Source organism: Zonotrichia albicollis, chromosome 2 (genome assembly GCF_047830755.1).
Source record: "Zonotrichia albicollis isolate bZonAlb1 chromosome 2, bZonAlb1.hap1, whole genome shotgun sequence".
Classification (NCBI taxonomy): Eukaryota; Metazoa; Chordata; class Aves; order Passeriformes; family Passerellidae; genus Zonotrichia; species Zonotrichia albicollis.
In genome coordinates, this window is record NC_133820.1 from 15,891,783 (window position 1) to 15,904,340 (window position 12,558).

The window sequence follows — 12,558 nt, forward strand, 5'->3', positions numbered from 1 at the left end:
AAAACAGGCAAGTTTCTGTTTTGTTTTCATGAGCTTTGGCCACACCAGATGTCAATACAGAATGTCTCTGCTTGTTTTGATCTTCTTATTTGGGGAAGGGAATTGATTTGTTTCTCGTGGCATTTTGAGCGGGAGCACTTCTTCTGAATATGAAAATCTTGGCAATGACCCTTTGTGAGCTCTTCACCAGTTTCTGCAACTCGCCTGGTTTATCTTTTATTAATATTCCATCCATTCCATTATATTTAGAATATAATGTGCCACTTTTGTTTTTCTTCTCTGGCTTCTCCTCCCAGTGTAAGTTGCTGTACAGGCTGGTATTGTCTAACATTACTAATACATTCTTTTACCTCAAGGGACAGGCAGGAGCAATGGAAAAAATGAACCTATTAAGTACATTTTAACTTGAAATATAGTAAAGCCTTATGATAAGCTTTTTCTGTATTGATTATGTAGCTTGGCAATCATTCATCTTCCCCGAGGAGACAGGGGGTGAAATGTGACTTGAATTTATAAAATCTAGAACCTTGCAGCTGACACTGAATGCTCTCTGAATCAACTCCATCCTAATAATTCTTTTAATAACTCTAATTTGAGTTCATCTCCCAGGCTCTGCCTCAGCCATCCTTCCCTTATGGAAAATATGGTAAAAAGTGAAAATCTCGAGAATTTGCTGTTGACCTGTATGTAGTGACTGACTGTGTTCAAATTCATTTTAAAATCCACCAGCTTTACCTCTTTACCTGCCTGTTAGCTTTGACCAGCTTTAAATAATGTACAAAAATCTGTTTGCCCCTATCCATTCTCTATTTCCAGTGGAATTTGCGTGCCTGAACTATAAAAATGAAAAAGTCTGAACTTCTACTTGCTGTGAGGTGTTGCTTTTTATACTCTGGCTTTATTTTTACTTGTATAAATGTTTTTTTTAATTTTCCTTTTAACAGCTTTACATTCAACCCATCCTTGTGATAGGGGATAATTTGCAGTGCTACAGATTCGGCATCTCCTCCTCCACAAATGCTCTGGTCATTGGTGCTACAGTCATGGAAGGATTTTATGTCATCTTTGACAGAGCCCAGAGGAGAGTGGGCTTTGCAGTGAGTCCCTGTGCAGGTAAGAGGAAAATTTCTCAGGATTTGTGGAGTGAGGAAAATCAGAGAAACACCTTTGCCACGTATCTGCTGGCAGAAAGTGTGGGTACTCCTGCAGTGTGAAGAGTGTGTTTTAAAGAAATTGCAAGTTATTCACATTTCAAAGGAAGGAAAAAAAAAAGAAAAAAGAAAACCCAAAACTATTGCAACATCTTTTGGCATGAAGTGAATCAGGCTCAGCTCTGGGTATCTGTGCTGGGTTCTTCCCTCTCACAGAGATGATCTTTCTGGGACATCTGTCTGTGTGTGCATTTTCCCCAACAGTTACATCAGATGAGTCCCTGGTTTTAATGCAGCTTCATTTTGGGCTGGTTCCTGCTCTGAGCTGTGCATAAATGGATTCTTCAACCAGCTCTTGAAGTGTGCAGTGAAGTGCCTTTTCTTTTACTGTAAATTGAGCCTGTTCAGCCCCTCAGAAATCGGCAAAGAAAGAGCTGAGGTGAAAATGGGACTCACATTAAGACTCTGTAGTGTTTGTGTTAATTCTAAACAGTTACTTTTCTCATTGTAAGCTGAAAGCCATTAATTTATCAACTGGCTGTGAGGAACCTCATAATTTCTGGCTGATTTTACTGTGCTGGTTACCTTTCATGATTTCTCTTTTCTCACCAAAGGTAGCTAAAACCCAAAAGTTTTGGGGTTTCCTCCCCATGTTGTTCAGACATTGCTTTGACATCACAACTGGGAGATGAGGGGAAGGATGTGCACCCATATTCAGGTCTCTGTCCCAAACAGGAATGGTCTGTGCCCTGAAAAACATTTCTCATGCAAACTTCAGGTGAGAAAAGGACTGGAAGTGGCAGTGCTTCTTTAAGGTCTTAGAGAAGGTAAAGGTAGTTAGAACTGGAGTGCTTAATGAAGGGGAAAACAGAGATTCTGGCTGGTTGAGTTGCAGCTCTGGGGCAGTTTTAAAACTTCTTCTTTCTTTCTTTTTTTTAATCTCTCCATTGTTAACAAGCTCAGACTTGTTGGCTTTGAGCTCACTCTCAAAGAAAATCTGGATATTGATATGAGTTGCTTTATGGACACTTCTGTGAGGTGCCAGGCAGTGATGAAAGACACATTTTGAATGCATCTGGCAGGAGAGTGTAACTGGACAAATGCTGCAGGCCAGATTTTCCTGCCTTTCATTCTTCCTGGTGCCTCCTGACTGCAGCTGGAACAAGAGTGGAGCTGCCTCCTGCCCCATCCTGCTGCAGGCATCAGTGAGGGGAGGAAGGGGCATCAGACAGAACACATGGACCATGCATGGTCAGCAGGGGACACCAGGCAGCTGCTGTGCATTAGAGCTGCTTTGGTGAGAAAAATAATCTGAGAACCATAATAACAACACTATGGTGTTTGTATTGCTCCCTGCAAGCACAGTTTGACCACTTCAGGTAGTTCTGCCAGAGAGGAAGAACTGAGCTTGCTGAACACAGCTGCCACTGGAATTTCCATGAGCTTGGACATGTGATTACACCCAGCTGGTGCTGCAAGCCATTTCCTCCTGGTCTCCTTGTCCACGTTCTCTGCACATGTCTCACCAGCATCACAGGAACTCGGCTTCCTGAGGAATCAGCTGAGACGAGATGCACGGAGCTGCCAGATTCCACTCACATGAGGCAGATGACATTTTGCTGGATGGTGCCAGTGATGCTGAGTTTCACTCCTTCACAGCTTGTGGTTTCCATATTTAACAGCACTGCGATGACAGAGCCACGGCTGTGAGTGCAGGATGAGGGATGGAGCTTCCCGTGGAGGCCAGCCCTGCCCTCCATAGCAACTGTGTTCATGGCATTTGTTGGGAGCCTTCTAGGCAGCTCGTGGGCATAAATTAAACTGAATTACTGGTGGCTCCAATCTTCAGGAACAGAGGAATGTTAAAGACTGTTCAGTGTGGCTTTGCAATGACTTCTGCTTTCTTAGTGTGAACATTAAATTAAATCAAATTGATTTTGTAAGGTGGTAGAGCTGTACGTGATGATTACACAAATTATGGGAACAGCACTAAAAACCTTAATTTCATTGAACTTCCAGGTTACTTCCAGGTTGCTTGGCTAGAAATGAGAACTGGCTTATCCCATATTATTCCTTGGATCATTTTTATTCTCCAGGATGTACCAAGAATGAGGAAAGTGTGACCAAAAGGGGTCCGAGGATGAGGGGGGAGACGAGGATCAGACTCCATGTTTCAGAAGGCTGATTTATTATTTTTTTATATATATTATACTAAAACTATATTAAAACAATGGGAGAAAGGATTTCATCAGAAGGCTAGCTAAGAATAGAAAAAGAAGGAATGATAACAAAGGTTTGTGTCTCAGACACAGTCCAAGACAGCTGACTGTGATTGGCCATTAATTAGAAATAACCACATGAGATCAATCACAGATGCACCTGTTGCATTCCACAGCAGCAGACAGACAGTTTACATTTTGTTCCTGAGGCCTCCCAGCTTCTCAGGAGAAAAAATCCTAAGGAAAGGATTTTCCATAAAAGATGTCTACGACAGGAAAGTTAGATAGTTGCAAGAAGCTCTTCCATTGTAGCAGGAAATTTGCCTTTAACTCATTACATGAAACCCTTTAAGGCTTATTCAGACAAATAATTATGAGTTGCCTGTTGATAATCTAGTATTTACAGGATGACTAGGACAGGTTTTGGATCAGGTCCCTTCTTGAGACAGGATGTTCAGATCAATGAGTTGGTTTTAGTGAAGCAACCTGGAAATGTTCAAGGCCAGGTTGGATGGGGCTTTGAACAGCCTGGTCTAATGGAAAGTTCCCTGCCCATGGCATGGGTTTAAACTAGATAATTTTTAATGTCTCTTTCCAGCAAAGAAAAAAAAAGTCAGGAAAAAATAAATAGCCCTGTGGAAAAAATTTGGGGTTTTGATACGCTCTAAGCTGAATGCAAGCCAATGAAGGTGAAAATGAAATTAAATAACAAAAAGCAACATCTACCAGGGACATTCAGGAACACTGGACATGAGGAGTTTCTTCTTCACCAGGTGGGTGGCACAGCACTGAAACAGGGTCCCCATCCTTGGGGTTTTACAAGGCCTGGCTGGATAAACCTGCAGCAGAACTGATCTGTTGATGCTGACAGTTCTCTGAGTAGGATCCTGGTCTTCCAGGGGCCCCTTTCAATCTGTACTTCACAATTCTATTATGAATTTTATCTAATTCCAGGTTAACTGCTTTTGTAACCACCCAAGAGGGTGAGTTAGCATGTGTTGAGTTCTACACAAATGTTAGAAAATAGCATTTTTCCAGAGGCACCTTTTTTGTCCTGTAATTATCAACAATGAAGAAAATCTCATTTATTCAAGGTTATACAAGTACTGCAGTTAGGTACCACCAAATATTCTAAAATAATACATCAAAATCCTCTAATTCAGTTAATGTGTAATATGCTGAGTGTGTGACTGTTAGTTTATGTTAAGGGCTTCTTTGAACAATTTAGGCAAATTTCCTCTCAATTTCCCTGGAGGTGGAAGAGTGTGAGGGAAAACTTTTTTCCCTTTTGGAGGGAAGAAAGCAGAGGCTCTGCTGCTATCAAGCATTCTCAAAATGCAATTTAAAATGTCAGCCACTATGGCAACAGTTTTGTGTTGTCTTCTTTAATAGGAGTAATTATTGTGCTGGAGCCAAATAATGAGTAATTAGAGACTGTTTATTTTCAAAGTAATTTCCAAGGTGGAAAATTGTACTGCTTTTTCTTCCCCCCCTCCCAACTTCTTCAAAATACAACTAAGTAATGATATTTAGACCTTGCATTTGAAATTGGTGTTAAATGTGGTTGAGTTTGGTGCTGCTGCTGAACTTCATAGAGAGAAACCAATGGTGTGAGGGGGTGAGATGTCCAGAAGAAATAATTGCATAAGAAATTGCAAAGTGCAATCCTGGGGCTCTGGACAAAAAGGATTTCTTCCACAGACCTTTCTAGGCAGAGTTTTTACCATCTAATGAGTTTGGGGAGTGGGTGTTTGGTTATTCACCAGTGCCAGGGTCCTCGTGGGTGCAGCCTCGGGTGCCCCCAGTTCACTCTCACAGCATATTCCTGCTCAAGGAGCCTTCCCACACTTAGGGGTGGAGAAAGGGCTGGTTCAGATGAGTGATTCCACAGAAAATTCCTTGTTTGGGCATTTTGTTTGTTGTGAAGGCTGGTGTCCCATCTGATCTGTGAGTTGCAGCCTCCCATTCCCTCCTCCAACACCAATGGGGCTGTGAGAGACAGGAGTGAGGGTGCAGGATTGCCCCTTTCAACACCAGCCCACAATTGAATTGAATTGAATCTAACAAAACCTAAATCTTAAAATAATACAAGGTCGTGTGAGGCTAGGCACTGAATAAAGACCAAAATCTATGCAGATAAAGCAACCAACCTATTCTGCATTTTTTTAAAAACCTGAAGAACCTTAAAGGTTAGCTTTGCAAAATCCAGGCTCCCTCCTTCCTTCCAAGGGGGTAGTTTATGGTAATCTCTTTAAATGTGGTTTCAGCAGTTGTGACTAAGATATGTGAAAATAAGAGATGCAGTTTTTAGTAGTGGGATCACTTCCAATCAGGCAAGAGTGTGCCTGTATGTAAAATGTGTGAGAAAGAGACAGGACAGTTAAAACTGGGGCCCTCATGCAAAAATATTCAGATGTGTCATGGAAGTGGCTGACTAGAGAAGTGAATAATCACTGCTTCCTTGCCTTAACTTTGTCATCATTTTTTGAGTTGCTGGGTTAGTTCTCCTGGCCCAGCACCATTGCTCCTTCATGTCCCTGTGCCTCACTCCTGACACTGATCTTCCTCTCATCCACTCCCCTTTTGTGGATATCTGTCACCCAGCTCTCCTGCCTCACCTCTCCTTCCTTCTGGATTTTCATCTGTGCTGCTTTCCACACTGCACCTTGTGTTTAGGGTAAAGTCTTTTCAGGTGTCTGTGAAGCTGATGAACCTTCCCACTGCTCCCTAAGACATCAAACACAGAAGAGCAAAGAATCACCTGAGGTGCTTTTCCAGTTGTTGGAAATGCAAAAAAAACCAAACAAAAAGCTGCCCAGGCCCTGTCTGACAGCAGGGTGGATGTTGTAGGATATTTAAATAGGTATTTTTGAATGATTAGTGCAGAGGTAAAAAAGTGATCTAATGGTTTGGGCTTGACTGATTGAAATGTCTGTCCTCTCCTGGACAGCCTGTGGAGATGTGGGAGAGTCACAGTCTCCTTATGCTTCAGAGTCCCTTTTCATAAACATGGGATTCTTTTGTTTTGTCTTGCATTGAAAAGCCAGGTGTCTGCTAAGGAAGGCATTCCCCCAAAATGGAAAATGTAAACCTCCTCCCTCTGAATTATTATGATTTTGAAAATAAAAGGCTCTCAGGTAAAGATATGGGAGTAAGAATAACAGTTCTTTATTAGGGAAGAAAATAAAATAAAAATGCAGTAATGCAAAACAACCCTGCCAGAGCAGTCCCTGCCCCCTGTGTGTCAGGGTGGTGTCCCAGCCCCATCCCATGAGGGCTCAGCCCTCCTGCAGTGCCAGCTGTGGCTCTGCTGCAGCAGGGATCCTGCACAAGGGGGGAGTTTTCCTCTGCAGCTCCAGGACTGCTGCAGATGGGCCTGGGCTCCCTCTGGCCATGCAGGGCAGCAGAAAGCTGCTCCTCTGGCAATGCAGGGGGCAAAGGCTGCTGTACTGTGCCAGCACCTCAGATTGGATCCAGGTAGGAATGCTTGGCTCCTCCCCTGGGCGGAGCATCTCCCCATGGGATGCTGGGATTGGATCAGCCCTGCAGGGACACTCAGTGGCCATGGACAGCAGAGATCTCCTGGAGGGAGGGTTGGCTGTGGGAGAGAGAAAGGAAAAACTGCCCCAGGAACAGCAGAGAACTACCCCACTGATAGGAATAGAACACACACACCCATTTTCAACCTAAGACACGTTTTAATTGCAATGAGAAATGTGGTAAAATGTGACCATGTTCACAGGGTCTGAGGATGAGGGAAGAGATGAGGATCTGACTCCATGTTTCAGAAGGCTGATTTATTATTTTATGATATATATTACATTAAAACTATACTAAAAGAATAGAAGAAAAGATTTCCTCAGAAGGCTACCTAAGAATAGAATAGAAAGAATGGTGACGAAAGCTTCTGTCTTGGACAGAGTCTGAGCCAGCTGACTGTGATTGGCCATTAATTAGAAACAACCACATGGACCAATCACAGATGCACCTGTTGCATTCCACAGCAGCAGATAATCATTGTTTACATTTTGTTCCTGAGGCCTCCCAGCTTCTCAGGAGGAAAAATCCTAAGGAAAGGATTTTCCATAAAAGATGTCTGTGACAGTAAAACTCTAGTGTGTTGAGATTTGTGATGACAGAGGGATGTACAAGTACTTTGTAATGATGTTTGCAGACCTGATCCTTTCCTTTCTGTGGCTTCCCAGAAGTTGACGGCGCACCCGTCTCCGAGATCGAGGGCCCTTTCACCACGGCAGACGTGGCCAGCAACTGCGTCTCCAGCGTCTCCTTCCACGAGCCCGTGCTCTGGATCGCCTCCTACGCCCTGATGAGCCTGTGTGGGGCCATCCTGCTGGTGCTGATCGTGCTGCTGCTCATCCCACCCCGCTGCCAGCACCGCTACACCGACAACGACGTGGTCAACGACGAGTCCTCCCTCGTGCGCCACCGCTGGAAGTGAGGGGCTGGATCCCAAAAACAGACTCAAAAACGGGACCAAGGACAAAGAGCTCTGCCAAGGGGGAGAAGCCAATGCCTCCTCAGTCCCTCTTACGTTCCTAGAAAACGCTGTTGAGATTCCCACCAAATCCCCTGCATCGTGACTTTTATAGCTTTATTTTCTAACACCGGTTCTGAACCAAAGCACTGTTAACCACCTCTGAAGTGCTACGGTACTGGATTTGCTACTGCAGTACAAGGAGCCTTTATGCTCTCTACAGTACCTTCTTTAAAAAAAAAAAAGGAAAAAAGTTAAAAAAAAAAAAGATAAAAAGCCACACCATGATGTTCTTCCACTGTCTGAACAAAATTGTCCATCTCTCTTTCACAAAAAAAAAAGGAGCTGTCAGTATTTTCTAACTAATCGAGCCCTGACTGTAGAAAAAGAGAAAAAAATAATAATCTTTCTTATTAATTGCATTAAATGAATACTGCTTTCTGTTTACATCAGTTTATTTTGAAACTGTGCTTATGGTTTGGGGGAGGGAGAAAGGTCTGACTTAAGCAGCAGAGAAAAAGCAAGGGAGATCCAGAAGAAATATTGTCTGTGGTTTCTTTCCCTCAAGATCACTGCTGCCACTTGAGAGGGTCGCCCTCCCTGAGAGCTGTAACAAAATATAGTCCAAGGTGGTGAAAACTGGGAAACAAACTTGTTCAGCCTTAGAGTAAAACAAGACTACCTCTCTTAATTTACAAGGATGCTACCACTGGTGAGTGTGTGGATTAGAACTGGTCTTGAAGCACAAAAGATGCTCCATACAACCAAATGGAAGTACTTGGCTTTGAATTTTTTGGGATTTTATAAAAATCAATACTTCATGACTTTCCACTTTGGTGCACCAAAAAAAAAAAAAAAAAAGAAACCTTTCAGTTTCCCCTTCTTGTGTGGGGTTTTTGTTGGTTTTTTTCTGAGTTTGATATTTAGAAAAGGCTGATCTGCATATCTATGGACAGACAAGACAGCAAGGTCTGTGTTCTGCTGTATTTCTAGAGAGAGTGTAACAGAAAGAAAACAAAATAAGAATGACAACTTTTTTTGTTTGTTTTAATTTGGCTGAGCTCAGCAACCTAGAAACTCAAAGGAGAAGCACCTGTCTTTATGGACAGGCTGTGAAGTGAAAGTTTTATGCTGGCTTGTTTTTCAGCTTGAGATGTTCGGTTTGGCATCAATCAAATGAAAAGTGTGTGTGTATCCTGGCTGAAAACAAACACGTGGTGGGACTGGAAACAATAGTGGGAGAGAGCAGGGGAGGGTGTATTGACCAGACTTCCATCCTGCAAGTGCAGATCATCATGCTGAGGTAGGAATGAGGTGTTTTCTTTGCAGAGAGGACAATTTTTCTTTTCTCTAGTTTCAGGCTTCTCTGTAACACTGGCCTAAGTGTTTGCATTGGAAAGAGTGCAAGGCTGAGGGGTTTTTTATACATTTAAAAAAAGGAAAAAATACTCATTTTCATTTTGATAGCAGAGCAGTTTGCATATCTGTATGGGAAATGGGGAAATAAAAAAAAGCTTAGCTCTGAATTTCTCAATCCCTTTCCTAGACAATTTTCTGCCCAAAATCCCTTCATATAGCTCTGTTATTCACACTGCCTCTGCATCTGACTCTGCATGGAATAAGGAAAGATTTTTAATTTTTTTTTCAGGAATGGTGCATTTACAGAGGTGCACATCATGTGTGTGAAAATAAAACACTGTGGGTTTTTTTTTTACCTTATGTCTTTCATGTCATAACTGGAAGTGCCTGTGATTTTCTTTTCAATTCTTGCACTTTCAGATTGCTTGGCTCAGTGGAGTAAAATAATTGATGCTGTGATCCAACGTCTGAAAATGATTTCTCGTGGAATTTGAAGTTGGAAACAGGAAGGAATTTTGAGCTTGTCTCCTTCTTCCTCTGCCTCTTAGTTTCTAAGAGGAGAAAAATTGTGAATTACATGAAATAAGCCATAGAGCTTAACTGTTTTCTCAGTGTTCTATTTTCCATATCTCTTTATTAATATCTTTTAATTAAGAGTTCCACGTCATCCTCCTGGCTTTGGTTTTACACGTAACAAATAACTTCAGAGTTGTATTCCTCCTTTTTCTACAGTATGGCAATAGAAGTTATGCTTCTGTCACTTGTTTCAAACAGAAACACCATATGGATTTTGGATGGATAGTGTTAAACAATAAACCTTCTTTCAATTCAGAAAGTGAAAACAACTTGTATGCTCTTAAAAAGTTTCATCATTGCTCCCTTCACCTCAGAACCTCCTATGTCCTCACCACAAAGAATTTTAGGAAGGAATTTATTGGGAAAGGTTCTGAATAGGCTTTTTAAAGAGATTTCTTCTGAGCTGGTGAACAAATTTTTGTTGAAAATCCCACCAAATACCCTGCATCGTGACTTTTTGGATTTCGTATAAAAGATTTAAGTATTACCCTTTCCCTTTGAACGTCCTTGGTCAAGATATTTTAAGGGAAACACTTGAATTAAGAGGAGCAATAACCAAGTAGAAATACTGATATATTCTTGAGTTTTCCAGGCATTCCTTCACACTAAAAACGTGGCTTGTAGTAAAAATGCTGTGAGTGACACCTGCGAGCAGCACAAACTTCATCTGGGCTTGTAAATTGATAGTTACAGTGGCAGAAATTCAGGTGAGCATTGCTTTGTTGCTCTGGCAACAAGGAGAGCAATGGAAACCCTTGAGGGTTCATTTTTAGCCTACAACACATTAAGAAAAATAATGCTCTTGAGCAGTTTTGTGTGGAAGATGAAACACAGTGATAGACTACACTATAACGAAGTGTAGTCACTTGGTAACTCACAGTGATCTCTTTCCCTGATATATTTCAAAAAAATATATATGTTGTGAGGTATATTATGTTCCTGTTAACTTCAGGTATAAGAATAAACCACACCTTAAGAAGAAAAAAAAAAAAAAAAAAAGGAGGGAAGGGGAATGAAAAAAAGAGTATTGAATAAAGCTGGTACAGAAAAATATCCGTTATTATGAAAGACAGGATGCTCCAAATCACAGCTCTCCGAACCATCCCTTGTAAGAAATATCAATATTTCTTGCTGACCCATCTCTCCCCTGATGGGAATGTAACACCACGTCCCAGGAAAGTGTCAGGAAGCTGCATTGCCCTGGCTGCAGCCTTGCAGATAATTTAAAACCATTGGTGCCATCACCAGGGATTGGAGGGGGTGTGGTTGGAGTTCCAGTGGTTAAACCCAGCCCAGCCCTGGGAATAGGTTAATTCTATCCCACTGCCTTTTAGAAATATTGTCATGGGTATTTTGGAGCAATTTAAATGCTAAGGGAAACAGATGAAGCATTTTAATGAGGCTTTTGTTCAGGCGCTGTAAAAGCAGTTAGGTGGAGGGGATTGTTCTGTTTTTAAGGTGAAGGATTGTGTTTAGGATGTGCATGTTGGGTCATCCTAAATGTAATGGATCAAGGGGTTTTGGTATCTCCTGTTGTCAACAGCTATAAAATTCATCAGCAAAAATCACCCTGATCCAGTTCCTTGCTGTGTATTGGCTGCCTTTGTCTTACTGAGGGATGAGCCATTTGTCTACCAGGCTTTTCCTTTTAAATATTAAAAGGCTTGTGAGAGTTGCATAGCTCTGCACATTGCCAGGGAGAGAAAGAGAGATCCTTAAATTTTCCAATATTAAAACATGATTGTGCTGCTGAAAGTTTTTTTTATTTCCATAGGGGTTTCCAACAACTGGGCTGGTGTTGGTTGTCATATCCTCATCCCAGACACAAACAGAAATAGCAATATCAGTGATGTAATGAAAGGTGTTGGTACAGTGCCCTATGGAGGTGCAATTATAAGGAATTGCAGAAAGAAAAATAAATAGGATGCCTTTAGCTTTATTAAAAATTGCAAGAGCATAACAGATTGATCCTTTTCAGAGAAGGCTGTACTTTTTACCAATACATTAGTTCCTGTCAAACTTGACTCTCTGATTGATAAATTGTTCATTTCTGGCTACTGTTGAGAGAAGTGAAAACAGGTTGGTAACAGGATAGGAGCAATCTTCTGAGCCAGTTAGATTTGCTGGCTTTTGAGGCTTCATTAGGTGCTAATCCAGGCTTGGCAGTAATCCAGCATCCTGGTTATGGGAATTATTCTCTCTCTTTGGGAATGCTAGCAGAAATACTTGCCTTTAGCCAAACCCCTGGGTGAGGTGGATCCAAACTACAAAAGCCACAGAGAGACAGCAGCTGCTGTAGGTGCAGCATCCCACAGCCCCCATTTTCTTTGGCAAGGCTCCACCTGCCTGAATATTTTGGAAACCAGCACTCCAAGGTGCCTTTTGGTGCTCCTGGGAGTTATCCCCTCCCAGGTGAGCACAGGACACAACCATCTTTGGGCAGGATCATTGTCCAGCTGCTGAATATTCCCCTCTCCATGTAACTCAGTGCTGTTTCTCACCCCAGTAGTGACATCTGGAAACAGCAGGACAGGAAATCATAAAACATGCTGATATCAATGACTGTGTAGGGGTAATAGAAGAATGGTTTGTATCTACCTGGATCTTTGTGGTCAGATAGTCTTTGAAATAGTGGGATGTTTTAGATTGGACCATGAAGGCACACACAGAATTTCTTTTGAGCTGGCCAAAAAGTAAAACACAAAAGGTAAGTTTTATAATTTAAAAAGAAGTAGCCCTCAATAAGTGTTCTCTTCCT

At 41.9% G+C, this 12,558-nt stretch overlaps 1 protein-coding gene across 1 annotated transcript in view; it reads left to right on the forward strand.

The window, feature by feature from the left end:
* BACE2 (beta-secretase 2) overlaps nt 1-8,730 on the forward strand; it is a 53,547-nt gene extending 44,817 nt beyond the window's left edge. Inside the window, exons 8-9 of the mRNA XM_014268462.3 lie at nt 945-1,113; nt 7,576-8,730. Coding sequence (XP_014123937.2) covers nt 945-1,113; nt 7,576-7,829 — 423 coding nt within the window. The 3' untranslated portion in view covers nt 7,830-8,730. The remainder of the gene's footprint in view (nt 1-944; nt 1,114-7,575) is intronic.
* Nucleotides 8,731-12,558: the final 3,828 nt, after the last annotated feature.